Below are 23,070 nucleotides of genomic sequence, written 5' to 3'. Positions count from 1 at the left end.
TACAAGATTTAAACTTTGGCTGAAATGAAAAATTAATCCAAACATGGATGCAAAATAAATTTTCATTCTCCATCTGTCGCCATAAGCATTTCCACCCCCAAAAAACTCTTTAGCCGCCAGTGTCTGGATTAATCCTCGGTTTGGACAACTCGTCATGGTTCAGCAGACGATGACAAAAATTGGCGAAAAAGGAGAAGTTGAGAGAAAAGTGCTTGGCTACAATATACACATTTATATAGTGGAAAATCTCTCAAAGTAGATATATATTCTCTTGTGATTCTGACTGATTCTATTTGTTGGCGTTCTATTTGCTGAAGAGAAGGAGGAGGAGAGACAGCGAGGAAAAAAAATACGTTAGTTTTGACGATGGAAGAGGATTCCTTCAGACCATGGGAGACAATTTAGCTCGTGGGTGCCGAAAAGTACACAAAAATTCGCAACCCTCCAGTCTGACTGACTCCCCCAACTCCTTTGGCACATCATTTTGCCAATTCTCTCTGTCGGGGGGTGATTTAAGGGGGCCAAATTGAAGAAACATTCTCATTCTTATCATTGCTCTGGAGATGCCATAAGGCGAGGAAAATGTCGACAGAGTGTTGTTGGTGTGTCTGTTTGCCCGGCAAAGGTGCTGAATGTGCGGGGAGCTGTTGTGATATCCCCTCGGCAGAGAGAGGGAGAGAAAAAAGAAGGTCGCATTAGGAAACCTATTAAACGAACTCTCGTGAGTGTGTGACACTTAATTATTGGCATTGCGAATTATTGTGGCTTTCCTGTGTCATGTTGGCACATGTGGATCGGTTGGGGAAAGACAGCAAACCATGTGGAGAGAAGCCCCAAATTTGCTCAATCCAAATGGTCTGACCGATGGCAAAGGGCAAAAAAAAATCACCTGTTCCAATCGATTTTGCGTGAATGTGTGGTGGAAAACAATAGGGATGAATTGTGCAGAACAGAAAAAAATGCTCAGGGTTGAGACAATTCTCTCTCGCTCTTCCTTGTCTTCATATTGCTGCTGTACCAGATGGAGGGTGATTGTTTTCATGGAAAATCACAAGGGAAATACAGTTGAACCACAGTCAAAAGTTCTGTCCTATCTGAAGATCGATGTCTGTTTTGGACGCCAGAGTTTGGACAAAGCGAATATCATCCTGGGGTGGCAAAACACCTGCGATGGTTCATTCATTTGCCCGCAAAAATGCATGAGAAAATGAAGATGATGGCACAAGTGGTGTAAATGTGATGAGAGTGATGAAGAGGCGAAACAAAAGGAGGAGAGAGAGAGAGTGGATCGTTCCTTTTTTTTCTCTATGGACAAGGAAGAAAAAGAATAATCCAACAAATGGGATTTACATTAATGGAATTCATACAATATACACTCCACACTTGGTGGATGAGAGATGAGGGTGAAAAGTTGAACATGTAACAGATTATAATATGTGGGCAGAAAAGCACCAGAGTTGTGGGGTGGTGGAGAAAAAAAAGCCTAGACGAATGATGATGGGGGGGAATAATTTTTTGAATTATTCATGAAAAGTTATTATTTATTTTATTCATTCTTTCGCCTAAGTAGCATGAGGTTCTTGTGTGTGAGTGAATTCTATTTTCTATGAAATTGTTCTGTTAATTTTTCCATGGAGGAAAAGATGGTGGAGAAAAACAAGTCCTCTAGGCGATTGTATGCAAATTCACATGAAAAAAATTTAACTTTCCAGTTAATCAGACACTTTATGATATTTACAAGGGTATATTTTGTGTCTCGATGCATTTTCCTTCTCAACTTTTCACCTCCAATGGAAGTTTCTTGTTAACTATAAAAGTGTGATGTTAGCCCTTTTCGCCACCCTTTTCTGCAGCTATATATGTGTTTTTTTTTCTCCACGTCAAAACTTTTATGGCAAAATAAAGATGTGCTGAGAAGGGCGTTTTGGAATTTTCCTGAGTAGATGTAAGAAAAGAGTGAGAAGAGAAAGAAATCCTTTTCGTCTATCTTGGGAATAGAGAGCATTACAACCCTTTTTTCTCTCTCTTTCCATCTAAAATTCAACAGTGCATGAGTCGATTTCATTAAATCCGCCTACAATTTTACTGTTGGCCATCAAATGTTGTCGCGCTGATTATTCGAATGAATGGAGAGAGAGTGAGCGTGGTTTATATATAGACTGTGGAGTCATTTTGTTGTTGGATCGCGTTTATTAAGGTTGATTGGCGTTAATTGGTCGATTTGCGATATCCTCAATAGAGAATACACACTCTGGAGCTCACATTGTGCTTGTCTCGCGCACTTGTGTCTCTTCAGCATTGCACAATTTGCCAAAAGATCGTCCATTTCTTCCTCGAGTGTACGGAGCAAATACTGCGAGTGGAATTGCTCGCCATTCAGCATTTATATATTGTTGAGTGTGAGTGTGTTTTTTTTTTTGGAGGAGAGAAAATTGTATTTCTTTTGATCCGCTCAAATGACAATAAACGTGAATTGGTGTTGAAAATACCATCCGGCTCTTTCAAGACTCATCAAAATTAAATGATTCCTCGGACACTGGAGTTGTCCCTCTTTTGTCCCACTTTCGATTACTTCTTTCTTCCGGTAATTTGTACTGCTGATGCTTTTGTTCATTTGTTGACAAAAAGGGGGATGTTTTAGAGGGAATAAACTTTGGCAAAATAGTGTGAGATTTGAATACAACAATGCGCCATTTCAGTTGTTGGACGAAATATGCAAAGGATTTATCAAATATATTCCTTCGTTGTTTTTGTTTTGACTTTTTCGCGAGAAAGCGAACAGCCAAAGGGCAAAAAGGAGTGAAATAATAAATTTCACAGGTGAACCAATCCAATTTGTGTCCGGTAACGAGAGTGGCTGAGTGTGTTTCACATGGCAACCATTGCAAAAGCTCGCTTCGGCGCTCTGATGTCCCTCCATTTACTCCGGAGGAGAAATTTTCACACACATTTCATCCCGGCAAGCCCGGATTCAACTCAACCATATGCAAAATTCTTGAGTGTTTTGCTGGGAGAGAGCAACAGCCCTTCCGTTCCGGATACTATAGCGGTTGCATATGGATAAAATATTGCTAGCGATTTTTCTGTATACACACATTTTTATTACAAATGGAGCGAAAAAATTATTTAACATTTTATTAAATTTTCCCTGGGAAGTTTTCACTCCTTTTTGACTCACGCCTGGGATCTTCGACTGGTGGAATATTTGACTTTCTGTCGGATGAACGGCTGCAAGAAGAGTGTGGAAGCAGGAGAGAGAAAAAAAGGAGACATGATTGATGATACCGGTCTGAAGTTTCCGGGTGAAAGGCAATTTTCATTTATTCCTCCTCTCTTGGCTCGCTCTTCCTTCCCATGTATGTAGTTCTGTGTGGAAATGGAGGTGTTTTAGCGTCAGCCAAAAAATGGTCGCGACACTCAATCTATTCACGGTCAGAACTGCAAATGGTCGGTCGATGTACTTGTTCTCCCTCTCCCTCAATATGTACTTTTCATTCAAATTTAAGCAATTTCTCGCTAGAGAGCGTTTAACGTGTGAGTTTTACATTTCCATTTATTTAATTTTCACCCTCATGCTGTGCTCTTGACGCTTTCCTTTGGATTTCCACTTCTCCACCCACTGAAAGTGTTTTCCTCCTGAGTGTGTCCATCCAGAGAGTGTGGCGAAAGAGGTGAAGTGATGGTATTTTCACACACAAAAAGATGAATCAAACCAAACAAACAGACGCACTTGGCAAAGTAGGATTTTATTGACACTCAACAAGGTGCAAAAATACAAGTTTTTCCTACTTCTCCATCGCGCCAGAGCCACTTGAGTATTAGATCTCCTTTTGAATTCACAAATCGAAGAATCTTATGTACATATATCAGAGTAGATGAGGAGTAAAGTGATTCGTGCGTCATTGGAAGTGCGCGATGTTTTCTTGTGCCTCTGTATTTTTTTTTTTTTTGCTTTTTCGCTATTTTGTGTTGGCTCAAAGTATATCCGGATTTTCGCTATAATGTTATAGTGAATGAGTTGAGAGAGAAAATCACTTCTTGTGTGACGTGTTACACTTTTATGGTGGTTTCGTGTCAAGAATTTTCCACCACCCTCTCGAATATATTTAATGTTTGTATATTATGCCTCCCTATAAATGGAAAATTTTCCATCGGCATGTTATATATTTTGTAAATTTACTCAGCAATTACGAACCATTCAATATTTCCCCTTGAAGAGCATTCATCTCAATTTTATCACAGCGATCGCGGAGCTTGGAATGGCGTTTAATGGGGTGAAAGATTCACAATCTCTCGCCCTGAGATGGTCATTGATTACATTTCTCACGATAGAGTGACTCAATTTTAGACGAAAGTGCTTTGGAACAACCATTATGTTTCTTTTAAAATTGTCTGTGTGTGTGTGTTTGTGCGAAAAGGGAGGAAAATCTTGAAGAATATGATTGGCAATCAAGGAATTTTGATTTAACTCCACAATCCTTACCTCTCAATGTATTTCTGACTGCAGAATTGAGGAATTTATGGTCTTTTCATAGCTGAAGAGGCATGAAAAAAAATCGGATTATCAAGGTTTTCTTTCGAGAATTTTGTTGCATCGACAAATTTAGCATGCAAATATCTCACAATTCTGTTCTTTTATACACCCTTTCATACTTTATGCCAATGGTTGGCATGCAAAGTTGAATATCTTGGACGCACCATATTTCCAGGTGGTTGTTTATACAGCTTGTGAGTCATTATGCAGTGCAGACGTCGCTGGCAATCGATTTTATTCCATAAACAAAACCCTTTTTCTTCTCTTCACTTGACATTGTTCATTGTGAAAATTTCATCAATTTTCCCCAACACACAAACAGAGAGAGAGAGTGAGAGAGAGAGCGAAGTATTGAGGGAATGAGAGGAAATGACGAGGAATTTGGTGGCAAAAAAATCGATTGACAAATTAATTCAATTTTATAGTGTGGGCATAATTGATAGATGGTTGAAGCAAGAGAGTTGGTACACTTTTTCATCCACGCCACAAGTGAACTGGAAAAGTGAGCTGGAAAAGTGCACAGAGTGCAAGTGAATTTGGGCGAACTGTTAATCACTCTCGGTGCCACCAATGAACTGACACGTGACCCTCGTTGGCGCTTTGATAACCTGAGGGGGTGAAATTTGGAGTGGGTGTTTGTGTCGTTATTTTTGCACCCCATTCGCAATAAACATTTATCTCCGCACCGCAAAATATTTCGACATTTTGCGTAAACACCACACGGATTTGGTGGGTAGTTTTCTGGCTATGGGGCAATGATAATGATGATGATGCAGAGGCAAAATGGACAAGTGCTAGTGTGGAATCCATATACGTGAAGTGTATGACAATTGTGTGGCAAAAAGGCGAGTTGTGGCGTTCTTTCTGCACATGGCCAAATATCTCACAGTGAAATGATACATAAAATACGGGAATGTGGGTGGTGTGAAGAAAACACGTCAGTTTGCGAAGGAATTGTGTGCTGTGACAAGGATTACTCACCACTGTCGACTGCATTGCGAGCAGAGAGCAGAAAATCGCCGTGGACCAACAGATCTACTGACAATCCATTAGATTCCATTCATTTATCACACGTCGTATCCAACAGAAACAGTTCCGATGATGGGATACATTATGGGCTGTGCCTGTTTCAAAGGTTCGATCTTTTCCACCCTTTAAATATGTGTGTGATTATTATAATTTTTCAGATCATGTAAGAAATTCAATTTCTTGAGTAAATCAAACACGCGCTACTCACAATGTACATATATTGACCCTAATATTTATGATTAAAATTGGAAGTGTGTGAAACTTTTCCCATTTTAAAGAACAACCCCCACCCCATTTTATACTATATATGTTGGCTTTATTAAGAGTGTATACATATTTCATTAAGCGATAAACATTGCAATTTTACGAAAGAGGAAATTTTCATTTAAATTATGTCAGAAGCATGTGTGAAATTTTATTTACTCCAAACACAAACAACATAGCAAATGAGATGCTTTTATGGAGAGAATTACATTTCCCTTCGATGTAATTTAAATCTATATGGAATTCCATTGAATGTGAATCTGCGTAGTTTTTCATCCAGAAAAGGGCTGGAGGTATTTCTTTTGCACAAGCCTTTGCCAATCCATTGTGTGATGTGGAGGAAAATCTGTCTTGCGGTGCCAGAGCAAAAAGATTTGTGGCATTCTCGTGAAATATATATAGAAAGCGAGAGAGAGAGAGAGAGTGGGAAAAAGGATGAAAAAAATCAGAGGAATGGTGAAAATACATAAAATGGGGAAGTTTCATACGTTGTGCAGGATATACTCTCTGCCGAACTAGTAAACTCTGTCTCGTTTTTGATAGGATTATTCTCTAGCGGTGTTGTGCAGAAATTTTTCCATTGTGCCCCTTTTGTGCACTCAATCATGTGGCAAAGAAGGGGGCGGAAAAAATTGAGCAGATCTCCGGAGTCACAATGGAAATAGATGTGAAAATTCACACTTTTTCATGCAAATTCCGCTTTTAAGAGTCAATTTGACTGTCTTCCTAATGCAATTTGCGAATGCTATCGCTGTGTCTCATCGTGCATATTCTCTGGCTAAAAGTCTGTTATTTTGACCAAATGTGGTTAAGAGTTTTTGCTAGTCTTATCAGATTATGACTTTTTCCCGTACTTTGCTGGCGCTTTTTGTGGTTTATCGGGTGTATGAGAATGTTATTTATGAGATAACAATTGGCGTTGTCAGAAAAATGCATTTTTAGGAATATTAACTGTTTTTCATAGGCTGGCGAAAATGCGCAAAAGAGATTTCTGAAATTAAAATGAAATTATAAAATTAAATGTACGCTGACGTGATTGTGTGCAATTAGTAATTCACGAGGGTGGATTTGTTTCTTGCTCAACATGGAAGGATTTGAGGGTGAAAAGAAAGAAAATTGATGGTAGGCAAAGTCACAAGTTGCGTGTACTTTTCGCAAGCACGAGGAGGATTAGTGAAAAATCAAACATTTCCGGAGAAACCCTCACAAACACATAAGAATTTTGCAGTGAAGCCCTGAAAAATTACTTTACTTTTTTGTAATCTACCAAAAATTCATGGGTAAAATGGAAGGGAGGGGGAAAAGGGAGGAAAATTGAACTTCAGTTTGCTCTTACATTTGATTTGATGCAAGTGAAAAGGCGGAGAATGGAAGAATTTGAAACTAATGTTGTTCATTAATCACGATTTATAGGGGATGAATTTTCTTGTTCGTCTCTCTACATTTTGTACTCGTGCACACCACAAATCCGACATTCACAATTCTCTGCTCCTACGAGATATGCTTCATTCCTTCAACATAAAGTACACCCAGTGAAATGTTGGCAAGTTTTCCGCTCTTTCATCGACATGATGGGGTGAAAAGGTGGAAAAAAAACCGATGTGAAAGATGAATTATTTCGTGAAAAATTGAAAGGATTTTTCCTGGTAATTCAAATTAATTTTGCATGAGTCAATGAAGAATGCAAAAAAGAAGACCCTTTATCTGCGAGCATAAAAAACTCAAGGTTTTTTATTCCATTTTGCTTCTGGAATGTCTAGAATCTAATAAAGGAAATAAGTAATGGGAGTTCTAAACACAGTGAATCCCTTTGTGGTTGTGGGAGATGTTAAAATATTACTCATTAGCCACGGTGGTAATTACATACATCATTATTTCCTGGCTAATTGGGTGATAATTTATCTCTTAATTAAATTCTCTCACAATCTATTTACTCCACTGTGGCGGAAATTTGTTCGTTACTGACCAATTTCAGATTTATCACAATTTTTTGCACAGCGAAATATTCTTCCTACAAAGTTTCTGGATGTGAAATACCACTGAACATGAATGCATTCACTTTTAGAGGGAATAAGCGTAGTTACAGGACCTTTGAGAATGTCTATTGAAGTCTGAATATTGTACATATTTTGCAACAGAGTCTGCATAGTGGATATTCGGATGAAAGTTTACAGCCTCTGGTCTATGGTCTCTACCAATTGAGTTGAGCAGAGAGGAAGTTTGCTGTATAGGGAAAGTTTCGTAATGCTGAACCTAGGATACTTTGCTCAATGGGTGTTTTATGTGAGTGTCAATTGTGAGAGGAAATTGTGGGGCGAAAGATGCTAAATAGAGGCAAATTGCAATTGAAATCTTATGGGTGGAGACTTCCAGGACAAGTAGACAGAGAGACAAGTTTTTGGGGCGGGTGAAAAATCTGGGGGATGATTCGAGGTATTTTCATGTCGGAGAATTTTCTAATTAAAATGTTGATGGTGGTGTATATAATGTATGACTGGCAAGAATCAACAGCGCTGAGGGATGAAAAATGAAAGAGAAATGATACAGTGCGATGTTGTGGAGAAATTTTCGGTTAGGATTAGGCGGTGAGATTACCAACGAGACGGATAATTTCGTGATTTCCACGTCTATACAATGAGAAGTGTTTTTGATGTGTGTGAGAGAGAGAGAGAGAGAGTGTGTGTACGTTGGGAGGGATTCGTTAAATTTACACTTTGTCGAAATGTTCTCCTTCGCGAATTCTGGCGCTATTCTGTGGTGAGTAGCGAAAGCTTCCAATAACAGATGAAAAGAGAAAAACTTAGTTTTCCAGATAGAGTCAATACGAGAGAGACTTTTCGTGTGAGTTTTCTCTTTTGCTCTCATTTACACTTTCCCAACACCCACACGCTGAACATGACATTTTCCCCTGAAAGTGAACATGATGCAGATGAAGTGAGCAGTCGAAAGTATATATATATATATCCTTCTCACTCTGTCATAAAGTGAATGAGGAGAAATTTCAATATTTACCAAGTTGATTTGAATTCTAATGCATAATTAACAGCTTTTCACCATTATCTCAGCAGAAAATGAATGAAAATCTCTCTCAAGTTGAGAGTCATTTTCAACATTACCTTCACTTTGGCATTAAGGCAATTTTGCACAACCCTCAAAATACACATTTAACCAAACTTGACTTGCCAAAGAATACACACAAATCGAATATATATACACAGCAATTATTATTTTCTATCTATCTTCTTTCCCACGGGGAGAATTGTTGTTTCGCATAAATTCCCTCATTTATTCGAAGTATCGGCAAATATGTCTTGAAGAGAGTTGAGAAGAGTAATTTGTGGGTGTTTGCTAGAGTCGCAGGTGCGTGTCAAGTTAATTGTTGATTTAATTAATAAATTATTGCCTTAGCGTGTATCGACATGCTGTCTTGAGGATCTCCGCTGCGTCGCTTCCTGTGTGTGAATCCTTCTAAGAAAAAAAAAATTGGCCTTTTTCCGGGGTGCGGAGGAGTAGGGATTGATTGATTTCGCTGATGGATTAAAATGGTGAGTGTGTGGTATTTAGGTTGTGAATATTGAATACATCAGAAAGTTTTCTGCCATCGCCTCCCCAAAAATGATAAATATCTGTGGGGGAAAATTTCTTGGGTCTTGGGGTGGCTTTTGTCCCATTCATTTCAGCACTAAAGCTCATTAAAATATACATTGAGTGTCGGACTCCTCTTGATTAATGTATATAACTCAGCGCGAATGTTGTATAATTATGTCGATAACGGCGATCCCTTCACTTTATTCAACAAGTTTGCTACACTACTTGCTTAATTTTGATGAATTTTCACTAATCACGAACCCACTTTGTGTGCCTCCAATGAATTTTTCATCACGGGCAAAGGATAGAACATCGAACCAAGTATTTTATAGGGGGGTTTAGGAGTTTTATATAGACTTTAGCATCTTATAAGAGGTACTTTTATATCCAATTGTGTGGTTAGAAGAATGTCAATTTAAGAAACAGTAAAAGTTTCTACTTCGAATGATGTTTAAATGATTAAAATGGTTTGTATTTTATTCTAAGTACCTCGTTAAGTGTTCCGGATCTGAGTGAATTTCCACACAAGTAGTGGCAATTTCCACGAACAACATTGACATTCAATTTTTATAGGGTTTTTCTTTGGAGGTTAAGATCGAAGGACAGTCTTGGAGCACATAATATATCTGTGTGGCAAATGAAGCAAATATTTCATAGACTGCCAAAAGGCATCTTATCTTCCTACTTCTGTCGGAGTGTGTTGCGTGAGAGTTTATGTGAAAAATTGTCGGAAAGGGCAAAAATCGTGAACATCCCCATTGGGTTGACATTGGAGAGGTGGGGCGGGGAGGAATTTGGGAAATTGCTCTTGAGGTGTGGCGAAGGGCGGAAAAAACAACCTGTTCGATACTCCATTCAAGTTTCAAGTTCATGTGGGTGGGAATGTTATTGGGATCAAGTTGGTGGGCTGGAGTTGGTATTGTTGCAAAATGTAGAAGCCCGATAGATGGATGGGAGGTTGTCCTTTGAGGGACTCTGATGCTCATGAATAGTATGCGAGAGAGAGTGTGTTTTGTGTGTTTGGACAGGAGCGGAAATTAGTGAACTTGAAACTGTGTAGTAGTCTCTGTCGCACACAAGGAGACGATCAATAGTTGGTGCAGAGAGATGCTGAGGAATGAGTGAGAGTGAGTGAGACGAGTGGGGGAATCCTTGAAAATTTAATTCTATATTTATCAGATGAGTAAAGTTTGCAAGTGTAGCACCATAAGCTAAAGAATTCCTCTCAATTCTCGACCCCAAAGTCGATATATTTCTGTCCTGCTCGACGCGACGCAGCTCAATACGGCGTCTCGATGAGATTTTCCATCCGCATCGTCAGACCTCGGTGGTCCATTCAGTGTCAGTTTGTACATCAAGTGGTGAGGTTGTGAGTGAAGCTCCTTGTATTCGCTCCTCAGGCGGATTCAGAGGATTCCTTTGGATCCCAGTGTCCAAAATTCAATTTGCCGTCAAAGTCACAATCAATTTCTGTTTCGCTAGAGTCACTCTTTTTGTTGTTGTAAAACAAAATTAAACGCTAAAAGTTTGGCGCCTGAGAAGAGTTTTAAATATTTACACTAAGTGTTATTGCCTACAGTTCAGAGATGGCTGTTTAAAATTGTTAACGAGCAAGAGAGATCAAAAAAATAATTGGAATTGAATATAAAATTCCGTGTACGACATTTAATTTTGAAATGTGTGTCAATGCTAGAGATTTGAGCGAAGATGAATCTGCACATTGAGCGCAGAAGGACGGAGAAATATCAAAGAGATGAATGTTTCTTTCTTCGTTTTGAAGAAATGTATCACTGAGAAAGTAAAATTTTAATTGAGACATCGTGCAGTGTTAATTTTCACAATTGGCAGCAATAACAGATGGCTTCAAGTAAATTGATTTAAGGAGAGATTCAAAATATTGATAGATTTATCGTTGTCTATTTTCATTTTGTTTTATTCGTTCAAGCTATTTACTTCTTTTTCATTTGTCTCTTATGTTTTTTTTCCTTCTTTCGAGACGGTCGAAAAGAATCTCAGCAATAGATATAAGAGTGTCTATTGCTGAGGGAATATTAAAAATATTGAAAGAGAGAGAGAAGTAAAGTAGTGAAAATTTCCGCCCTCTTGAAATTGTATTTTAACTTGGAAACTTTGATTTGCGTCTTTTGTCACAAGTTGTGGTAGAAGAGCACACGCCAGACATTTATTTGTGTTTTTCTATTTTGTTATCATTTAGTAAAAGGCATTTGCGCATAGTAGTGACTTTGGTTCCATTGGTAGATGAGAAAAGAGCGTGACGGAGACAGGCTCGAAGATCACCATTCATTTATTTGTGCTTGATTAAGGATTTTTACGTTTGACGCTGTTTAGAGGAGTTGAATGATATTTTTGGTTTTGTGCAAAAAAAAGGCAGAATAAAAGAAAAACAGAGAGTTTAGAAGCGTTAGGATGAGTGACGTATTAACGGCAATGAAACCATTTGCCCCCCAATCAGGCGGCGTGCGGCGAAGGCGTCGCTGCGAGAGGCAACATCTCGAACTGTATGGCAGTGATCAGCAACCGAATGTGGTGCCATGTTGGGACTCAATCCCAGCACCACCGATCACGCCGCCGGCCGCCTTCAGGCCACCCAACTACAAACGCCCATCCACCGTGAAGAAGAAAGGTGAGCGACCTTGCCCTCCACCACACACACACACTCTCCACCACACCCTGAGATGTCTCACTTCGGCCAGCCACGGCTGTGCTCCTTCAAGGTGAAAAATCCCATTGCAATTTGAGCACGTTCCACGTCTCTATCGCTTCTTCCGTCGTTCGTGGGCGAGAGATATCACACACAGCCCTTAAATTTCCATCAGGCTGCCAATTAACTTTATAATCTAACAGCTGGGGAGTCACTGCCGAAATCTGGTGTGCTAGCTGGAAAGCATAAGCTATGCTGAGACTTGTCATCATTGGCAGACAGTTGGAGAGGCGCTAGACAGATGGGATCAACTCGCTTCGTTTGTTCTGGTTATGCTCATGCAAATGTTCACGCTAAAGTCTTCTTAGTGTCCTTTTTGTCGGAGATTTGCGATCACCGCTTGGGAATGAATGAGTGAAATCACTGAAATGTTCACTGTTGGGGTCAAAATGTGGCTACAATATATAGTGGCTTTAGTAAACGAGCATGGAAGTGTAATACAGAATTATAACGACAGCGATGATTGAATTGTTAAGCTTTCAGTTTCATGTTCAACAATCAAGACAATACTCTCTCTCTCTCTCTCTCGCTGAACTTGCTCGAGCCAAATTGGCAGTAGACGTATTTCTAAGCACCGCAGATGGTCTATCATCGAGAAGACACAAAAGTCATTAGGGAAATTAGTGTAGCAGACAGTGTTCTCGTACAGCTAATAAGTATATAGAGATCATTATGCCAAAACAGCCATAATTTTAGCAAAATGAACTCACTCTCGGCACAAGCCTTGACTTGACTCTGGATGGTGTGATGCAGTGTCAGCAGGACCCCTCGTCACGTTTTTTTTTTCTCCTTCTCCCCATATAAGCATCAATTTGCTTGCCTCCACTGGTGGGAATATAGTAAATAAATTAACTAATGTGTAATTATCATTATGAATCGTGGGAGGATTTTCCTCCATGGACGCGTCCGCTTAATAAGGCCCCAAGGTGTTTGGCTACACAGCCAGGGGCGAGATTGGATTAATTTACCAGCTTGTCTACTTTAAATTTATTTAAGGGATGGAGGGCGAGGGGTGCAGAGTGTGGGTGAAATGGGTGCGTTGTCAGAGTGTGTGTGTGTGTGTACGGATGTGGTTTAGGAAAATTCTTCAGATTAGATTTTGGGGTGTGAGTCAGCAGCACTGGGGAGCCCAATGGGAAAGATGCGGGAAATCGTCTCATTATTTATGTATGAATGCTGCCGTGGAGGAGTGATGGAACATGGTGGAAATTCTTGGGGGTATATCGTGTTTGTTGGTGGGAAGGGATGATGTACGAATTGTAATTTATGATGGTCCCAGCATTGGGGTCTGGGTGAGAGTCACACATTTTGCCATTGATGGCTATAATGGTGTGAAAATTGTAAGTAGAATATCATGCTAAAGCAACCCGAAAATGTCTTTACACACACGCACACGCCCATGTTTCTCTCAAATGCTAATGAATAGGAAGCCACTTGAAATTGAAAAGTCTTCGTGCGCTCCTTATCCCCATACAATTCCCATTCTTTCCATTGGGGAAAGATCAGAAAGTGATGCGAGGGTGATTTTCCTCCTTCACTTGAAACTTTATCTCTCGCGCTCTCTTGTTTGCCATCGTCATGAAGGAGTGGGGGAGGAGGCAAAGGGGGGGGGGGGGGCAGAGAGTGAATTTTCCGGGGGAGTGTCTGAGTAAATACACATAAAGTACGACTAACGAAATTTAATTTGAGGATTTTCATTTTTAACATTGTTAGATTTTCACGATGGCGGAAATATATTGTAATGATGTACCGGTGTGGGTGTAATGATGAGGTTGATGAGGGTTTGGGGTTGGTACCGTTGGAAGATGGGTGATTTCCAGGCAAGCCCATAATAATTCTCTTCTCCTTCGAGATGTTATTTGGTGGGTTATATAAAATTTTGCAATGTTAGCCCCCGTCTTCTGATGGCTTATTGATTTTCTTCCCAACCATTAAATTTTTCTTTCCAATTCCCTCCCACCATTGGTCGGTCGTTTGGGTTAACATGATGACTTTTCCAGTGTTTTTTTTTTTTTCTTCCTTCATCGTTGTCCACACGTCTTGGCCGTGGTAGAAATTGGCTGAGGAGTGACTCTAAGTGAATAAAATCCAGTGGTTTGGATGACGAAAGAAGGAATAAGCGAGAATTTATATCTTTAAGTGCTTTAAACGTTTCACTCGCAGGATTCGAGAGTGTATTTGAAGGGAAAACCACCAGCATGAAATTAAAAGGAAAGGAGCGTGTTTTATTTTATTTAATCTGACAATTTAATATTCCGTGAAGTGTAAAGTCCAATTATATGATTTGTCAAATGCCATGTAGGCGGAGGAATGTTAAAACGTCTGCTTTAACATCTCTTTATACCTAGGAAAATATTCATTTGAAAACTGTGTATATTTTCTCCACTTGTTCCGGAAGCTCGAATTGTAGAGAAATGCAAAGTCAATTCATGGTCAGATAACATTCTTCATATGTCACTTCCATGGGACGAATTGTCTATCTAATCTGTCCATTCCCAGTCAATAAAGCGACCGCAAAATGAGGTATTGGGAAGTCTATGGGGCACTTTCAATTTATTCTCGACAAGATAGAGCATCACCCACATCCTCAACAATTCATTTTGCTCTTGAACAGCTTCAATGACGAGATCACGGCAAGGTCTTGACGCTTGCGTACACTGGACTGCAGCGCCAGAGCAAAGGGGTGAGAGAGATGCAGACGTCATGGATTGTGTGAGAGCAGGAAATTTGTGAAAATTGCAACAATCCATCCCTTTTTCGCCAGGGCCCTGAGCACATGACTGAGAGTGTAGGTGGAATATTTCCCAGCGGGAAAATCCCCCTGATTTTCATTGTCATTCCCTTGACCAATTGTTGCATGACCTCGGAAGCTTCAGGCTTTCCGGTATTTTCCAAGGACTTTACAATGGATGTCGAGGGTGGGTTTTTTTGCTGCTGCTGCTGCTGCTGCAATTCAAGGATATTACCCGAGACTTCTCCCAGTTTGTCCGCAATCTCTATCATTTTACGCTACTTTTTTTCCTATTTGCCATTCGAATGGCCCAACCCTTGCAAATCGATACGGCGCCTAAGCGTCATCCCCCGAAAAGAAGGGACTAATGGAGATTTTCGGGAGCAGGATTGGGGTCTCATTCGTATGTGCATTTTATTGATTTTCCATCTCACATGAATTTGGACGAGGGCGGCGCGCGGTGACGTCAAAAGGAGCCCAGGACCAATTGTAAAAATCCTCTCTCCATCAACTCCACCATCAGGGATAATCCCTGTGTGTGTGTGTGTCATGTATGCGAAATTATTCAACTCGGGGAGCCAATTTTGTCGGATGCCCATGTTGCTGATCGTGGGTCTGTTTGTTAATTTGATACTTGACCTTAGCCTCTGGTGTTCTCTCTGGGAAATTCAGCTTACCACTCTTGCTTTGCAAGTGATATTTTAATACCGTGCACACCCACCACCTGTCTAGGGGGCTTTTTTCAATTCGCCTGCATAGATGAGTCAGATGAATGCGGGATGGAGAGGCATAAATTGATGAATCTTTGAACATTGGCGGTTTCATGTGTGTGTGTCTGTGTCCACTTAAATAGAATTGAGGAAAGTCTAACGGCTATTGTAATTGAATAGATTAATGATATAGTAAAAATACAAATGTCTATTCTTATACATTTTTATTTAGTTTACAATTCCACGCGCCTATCAAATCTTGCTGCCTCAACTGAAGAATCTCATGTGTCATAAGCAAGGACAGCCTGTCGTAGGTTGATCTCTAGTGTTTTGTGGCTGTATTTTGGCATTTATTTAGTACTCAAAATGTGAAATGAAGTTAGGCAAATTGCCAACATATTTGCGACTGTTAGTCATAGAAAAGTTTTGGCCTCTTTCGCGGCTCAAATGTGTACAATATGTGGAAAAAAAAGTCGTCAAAATACGGAGGAATAATGTGAAATTTTGCAAAATTCACAGAAAGGCCAAGTCCATATATTCATGTGTTTTTCGTACGACATTGTTCTTAATTTGTCACTTTATTTTCTGGCTGTTTGAACAATTCTCCTATGTGAGGTCTGAACAGTGATTTCTCTATTATCTCTCCACACACGAGTGGATCAGGTTGACAAAGAGTGAGGAGAGACACTGTGGGGTGTATTCGTTGTTCGACAATTTGCCTGATAGACTGCCACAGAATGTGGATTTTTGGATGCTCAAAGAGCCCGGCAGCACAAGAGAGAGGTTGGCGGTGATGAAGCCTTTTTGGCATTCAAAGCTCGTCCAGGAGGAAGCTCCGCAATTCTCGTACAATTCACATACAATCCTCGACGAGCTCCTTTTTCTGTCATTTCTCTCTCTCTCTCTCTCTCTCTCTCATGCCCACTTTTGTGTACTTTGAGGGTAATGCTATTTTGTTCCCTTCTTCACACAAACTGTGAAAAAAGCCCCCACTGAAAAATATTTACAGAAAGAAAGTATGGCATATCAGCGGAAAAAGCGATGGTATTACATGTGAGTGAGAGTGTGAGAGCGAAATATCTCTCTGGGTTCAATTTGAATTTGAATGAAGATATTTTTTTTGCCATACTGACGCATATAAAATGCAAAACACACCGTGAATGAAATCGATACGGAAAACTTTGAATGTATCGTGAAAATAAATATACAAATAAGCAGGTGGAAGACACCATCCTTTGCTTGCCTTTTTACAGCCACTGTGTTGGGAAGGGGGATCCTTTGGCGCTGGTAAATTCCTCACCGAAGCCAAACAATGCCGCCGAAGGAATATTAAGATGTGTTTTATGACATCAATTGGGGGGTGGATAACACTGTACATGTGAAATAATGCTGAAATTGAATTTTTCCGTTTCGCAAAGAGAATCCCTCTGTCTCTAATTTATTGGGGTAACTTTATAGTAATTGTGGTATTTATGGGGGATTTGCTGTGATTCGCAAGACGAGATAATGGATTTGATTAAACTGATTGGATTGGACGTGAGGAGGACATTTGGCTTAATTTTTGTGGTCATTTGAGGAATAATCTAATAAGGATTGCTTTTATTTATTTTTTGGGTAAAATATAATGAAAATAATTGACAACTTGATGTCGCACGTGTTTCTATTTTAAATATATATATGCGTGTAAACATAGCATCTTAAGACATATTTGACTGTTCTCTTGTGTAAAATATTGACACAACAAAGAGAAAAGTTAATTTCATCCTTAGTTGATCAGCACGCGTTTAAATGGATATTTTTTTGACGTCGTCAGAGTAAATACCAGAGAGTTTAACTTTGTGGTCTCATAGAGAAATTCACAATTTTCCAAACAAGACATGTGTATTCATCTCTCTCCCTGGGATATTTTTCTGTGGTCCCCAAAAGAATTCATTACACTTTAATGTGAGTTTTTCCTTCGCCCAAAATTACCTACCTTTGGTTATAGCGATAAATGTTGAATTTTTCTCCACGTGCGTGTTTTATTTTCTCTCTTCTTGGGCAGGTTTTTCTGGCCGAGGTGAGATAGAACGAAAAGACAAGTATAAAGTTTCTGGCTATACCTCGAAATGCCCCTTCAAAGTGGCACCCAAGGAATATCTGGTTGCTTCCAAGTGAAGATGGGATGTTGTGACCCAGATTTCTTGGATAAGACAAGATGAAGGACGCGATGGAAGGCTGTGAGCGCGCGTGTTCCCTATGATTGAATCCTTGGGAGCTACTTAGTCACAGAGGAGGCGGAGTAGTTGGAAATCACGTGCTGGGCGTTGTCCTATCAAATAGTGGGTGTTTGTGGACACCAAGAAGTGATAGAACACATCAGCTTATTTGATTACTCTCGCAAGGAAATTATTCTTTACTTACACGCCGTGTGTAATTACTGGGAGTTTGGTAACTCCTTTGGAGCACAAATAATCCTAATACCATCTATATATTTGTGGATGGGAGCCTTTTCATATCGTCCTGAGCCTATTCACTGGCATAAAACGTGCTAAATGAACTGCCAAGAGGCTTCAGCTCCTCATATTTGACTTTTATGCTGAATTTTTATGACACTGTCAAAGTGATATGAAATTGCGGAATTGCAAAAGACTTTAAGTATATGTGATGTTGATATTTTAATTTACACACAAGGAGAGAAGACTTGATGCAGAAGGTGGAGAAGGAAATATTGCAGAAAAATTGTTTGTGTACATGTTTATTAAATGCCACAAATGCGGCATTAGTGATCTTCCCACCAATGGCACAAATTTCACACTTCCACTAGCTTAATTTGAACCAACGTCGGAATATAAAACTTGACTCAACGTGTGTGCCAAAACGCACAATTACCGGCTGTAAATCAATCAGCAGCGGATTGTTGTTTAATTCATAAATTCTGCCCATGATGTCTTAATTATATTCCATTGGCGCAGTGGCTGAATTAAATGTTTTACTGGCTCCTCGCATGGATATTTCAGGCCTGGGGGGGTTGACTAATTAATAATGGTCGGTTGTTGTCCCCAATTTCCTCTTGGCGCTTATTCCTGTTGGTTCACCTAGAAAAATTTCCACATTCACCACGCGAAATATTCGCAAAACAAGTCCAAATTCCTCCTGTCTACGCATTTTTATTTATATATTTGTCTATTACTAAGTGTTTTTATCAAATGGCAACAGGCGACATTAGATGGTGCTTTTCGCACATTAACACTCTCTTGCATGACGCTGTGAATGTGATCGTGTTGAGGATTTTTATTTATTTATACACTCTTGGGCCTCCTCGTATCCACCATCGCAATATAGTGTGGCATTATCTACGACATGAATGTGGAATTTGGCCAATTTGTGACTATCGTGTCGATTTGACATGCTTTTCTAAATTTAATCGTGCACAATTAATTTGTGAGAAAGTAGTTTTCCTCATTAATTTACACAAAGAACAAACGTGTCACACCATCTTCTCCTGTCTTTCTCTCTCTCTCTTCTCCGTGCGTCTGTCAATCACATGCGAAGGGGTGGATGAAAAATATAGAGACTTGAGTGATGTGGTGATGAAGGAAAACCCATGAGGAAAACACCCAAGTGTCCCAAGACATGGAAAGGGGTGTCAAGCATGAAGAGATTCCGGAAAAAAAGTCAGTTGTAGTGTTGTCTGTGTGCGTGAATGAGGAATTGGAAGAAGGAAATTGAGGGAGAGAGGCAATCAAGATTTACGGAAAGCCCCAGAGAGTATTTTTCCTACCTTTTCCCACATCAATTGGTACAGCAAATGCCTCTCCCTTCGCCCTCCCTCCCATTCCAGAGGCATCTGGTGTGAGATAAAGGCCTGCCAAGAGTCTAACTTGTTATCCGAATTGAGGGATGTTTTTTTTTCAATTTTTAATACACCTTCTCAAGAAATGCTCCTCCAAGGACGCTTTTTATTTCGAAAGAAGCGTTGTTGGCATATCATTGCAGAAATATGCGAAACATTCAGTGTTTCATCTGGAAAATTCCATGAAAGTTTTATCTGAATATTAAAGTACGAGTTTACACTCTGAGATTACACAGACTTTAATGCAAACTCATCAATCAGCTTGTTGTATTCTGCGCGTTGGTCGAAAATCACTTAAGAAAGATCAACAATATAAATTCTGTTTTAACTTAAAAGTTTCCTGAGCGCGAGAGAGAATCTTTATTGAAAATTATATGAAAACATGACAAGAAATGAAAAAGATATGAAATTGAATTCTGTCTCTCAACACATTCATTGAGTATGTTTTCATCGGAAAATCACAAAAATGATCGGGAGAAAGATGGGAAATGATAACTTTCGGCGAGACGCACTCTTTTACAGGGTGAAAATAGTGGGGAAATGAGACATGAAGGCGCCGGATTGATGGACAAAAGTCCTCTTATCAGACTGTCTCACCCACTGACAATCACAAGTTAAGTAAACTCAAAATCACTCACACGACACTCCATTTTCATGGGGGGTGTTATGGGTCTGTGATGGGCAAAAAGTGTGTGTATATAGTGAGTAATAAAGACACACCATATTTCTGGCCGAAATTGCTTTTCTTACTCGCCATTCTCTAGTAGATCCCAACAGGATGACGGAAGATTCACGTGGCGTCCTTGCGTAGAGTGAGAGACTGAGAGGGATGGGAGTGAGATGGATGCCAAGAAAAACCTTGCGTACAAGAAGAATCGTTAGATTGTCATTTAATGTAATGGATTTCTGTATTGAGGAGGATTCTTGTTGGGCGTGAGGGAAGAGGAAATGCGTGATGGCCAGAGGCATGAGAGCATTCTTGCCAAGAAATTACACATAAATATTAGATTGTTTCATCTTGTAGCTTGAATATTCACTTGGCGTTGGCGGGAAAAGCGTATCAGCTGAAAATTCCTGCAAGTTTTGCGCTCTCAGGAGATTTAATGTTGGTTGCTTTTTCAACGTGGTGGGATTTTTGTCACTTTGATTTATACTTCTACTGGTTCTACTGTAAAAAAAAGAACGAAGGGAAGAGAACAAGGGCAGAAATGATCCATGAGCACTTTTGATATGGGTTTCTCGTTTTGTCGTTTTATTTCGATTTCTTTCACTTCACAGATATGTTGTCTGAGTGTAAAATTACCACTTCATTGAAATATTATAAAATTAGACGTGAATTTTAGTTTAAGTAGGAAAGAATGAAGGGAATTTGAGCTGAAGAATTGTTGTGCGATTGCGACTTGAAAGTTATAAATGCACTGTATCGGTGATATTTTAAGCAAAGTCTGGCGTACTGTGTGTGTGTCGAGCCATTGCTCTCGGTGTGAGCAAGAAAGAAAAATCCTTAATCTTGTGAAATATATCTAAGGAGAGAGATTTTCCACCCGCGTGACTTCGCTTTCACCACAATCAGACAGTGGTACTGACAAGGCGGTGGGAAATGGATAAACAGTGTGCAGAATGGATAAAATATTGTGGGGTTTCTACCCATTGCAAACAAAGGGAGTGAGGGTGAATTGTTGACAGACAAGAGAGGGAGAGTGGGAAGCCAATCTTGAGGATCGGAGTGAATCCCTTGGCCAATAAGCTGAGTGATGTGTGTAAGATAGGAAAAATTCAATTAAATTCAACACACAATCGAACTCGATCTTCTCATCATCAGGCCACGCACTTGTGGCAAGAGGGTGTGAAATTAATTAAATAAATATGAGTTTCCGGTGTGGAAACTGCCTTGGCACTCTTACGATTGTCCCAATGGTAGAATTTCCGGCTTTGGCAGCGCAGAAAATGTGTGTGGATGCGAAAGAACGCAGAATGAGTGTAAAAATATAATTAATGATCATCGCCTGTTGGCGTCACTTGTTGGACTGTAGCGTCTGACGATGACGTCGCCGCATAGACTCTGTCCCACGGAATTTTTTCCTACGAACTAGAAAAACAGTCACATCAATATCAGCGCCCAAGTTCAAGCGCGTGGAAAGTGGTAATGGTCATAAGAGGAACTGCGGGGATGGAGGACTGAGAATTATGGGATAAATTTCTCACGATGAAATGGAGAGGAAATGGCAAGAGAACTCCCAATGCATAATTTTGCAGGAAAAACTATTTTACAAACTACATAATCGAGGTGGATTTTCTATTGAAATGCTAGAAAAATCCAGGAAAATTCTCCCTTGATCAGCTTTAAAGGAATTTATGTTAATAAAATATAAATTCTATATGCTAACGATGCTAACTTTCACACCACAGAAGTCCTTCTGTATCCGTAAATCAGCGATTTCAATCGTTGGGGAGCTTAGAATGAGGTATTATGCAAATCATATCGGCGTAAAAATGTCTGCAAATTCACGCATCATTTCAGCAAGTGCCTATAATCTCATTCAACACATGACTTGAACAAGCTCTTAGCAATCTTTCACTGAGTTTTCTCGCTCTCTCTCTCTTCCTCATCCTGTATCTTTCCCATCTTTCCCTGAGAAATTATAAAGTTGCCATGCAATTCGCGTGGGTGAAATGATGTAAAATTGATGATGACGACGTAACCACATGAAGAAGTTTGTGTGAATGGAAAATTTCACTTGAATGGATTTTTTTTTTTTTTTTCGTGGTGATAATGAACAAAGAATTTGGTTGGGTGCGTTGTGGAATTCCAGACCAATTCTCACCTCATGTGTTTATTTATTCGTGTATAGAGAATTTATATTAAATCTGGTGGTAACTGAAAAGAATGTTCTCTCTTTAATGAGCTTGTGTGTTTGTTTTTTCCCTCTTTGCAGAACCGAGGAAAGAGAAGACTGACGCTAATGCCGGTGGTAACAGTGCTCTCTCTCCGAGCATAGATCAGCCGGGCTCTGGACTGCCGCCGGGAAGTTGCGGAAATGGTGACAATAACAAGCCAGAACGTCCCAATTCTCTGGGTCCCACGAAGTTGTCCAGACGCATCATCTTCTGCCACGGGGATCACTGTAAGTGTGCTGCTGTGCAGCTCTGGTGAGTGTCTATCTATTGACATCATGTGGTGGTTCCTCTTGAAGATGGAGAGCAGCCACAGGGTGGAATCCGTGGGCCGACTCCCCCGCCATCCGGCCAACAGCAGACGCCGTCAGGCGATGGACACCAGCAGCAACTGTCGGCCCATATCTTGCTGTCTGAGCTACCGGAACCACCGATTCCAGTGTCAGAGATTGGACCAATCCCACCACCGCCCATGTTCTCCACGCCGAGTCCCACGCTGATAGCCGGCCGGCCGCACGGGCCCGGCGCTCAGATGCATGGCGGTGCCAACAGCGGCATTGGCAGTATTCACAACGCACAACTCGAGCTGGCAGACTACGACTACGACGGTGTGTAATTGCTTCTCACGAGCACTCTTAGTCATCCTCTTGCATTCCCAACGCCCGGGGGTGTTTATCCTTCTTTTCTCTGTGCGCGATGTGACTCGAATGGGGGTGGAAACATCTCTTGAAGATCTTGTCGGCGCGCAATCGATCATTTTTG

The 23,070-nt window shown here is 40.2% G+C and overlaps 1 protein-coding gene across 6 annotated transcripts in view; it reads left to right on the top strand.

The window, feature by feature from the left end:
* LOC132261028 (phosphatase and actin regulator 2) overlaps positions 1 to 23,070 on the top strand; it is a 72,894-nt gene that overhangs the window by 43,873 nt on the left and 5,951 nt on the right. For all 6 annotated transcript variants that reach the window (XM_059759527.1, XM_059759525.1, XM_059759526.1 and 3 more), the window contains 2 exons: positions 22,350 to 22,538; positions 22,608 to 22,916. In XM_059759527.1, coding sequence (XP_059615510.1) covers positions 22,350 to 22,538; positions 22,608 to 22,916 — 498 coding nt within the window. The remainder of the gene's footprint in view (positions 1 to 22,349; positions 22,539 to 22,607; positions 22,917 to 23,070) is intronic.

This window comes from Phlebotomus argentipes, unplaced genomic scaffold, assembly GCF_947086385.1.
Source record: "Phlebotomus argentipes unplaced genomic scaffold, Phlebotomus argentipes genome assembly scaffold_18, whole genome shotgun sequence".
NCBI classification, from domain to species: Eukaryota; Metazoa; Arthropoda; class Insecta; order Diptera; family Psychodidae; genus Phlebotomus; species Phlebotomus argentipes.
This window is presented reverse-complemented; position numbering and strand designations above follow the sequence as displayed.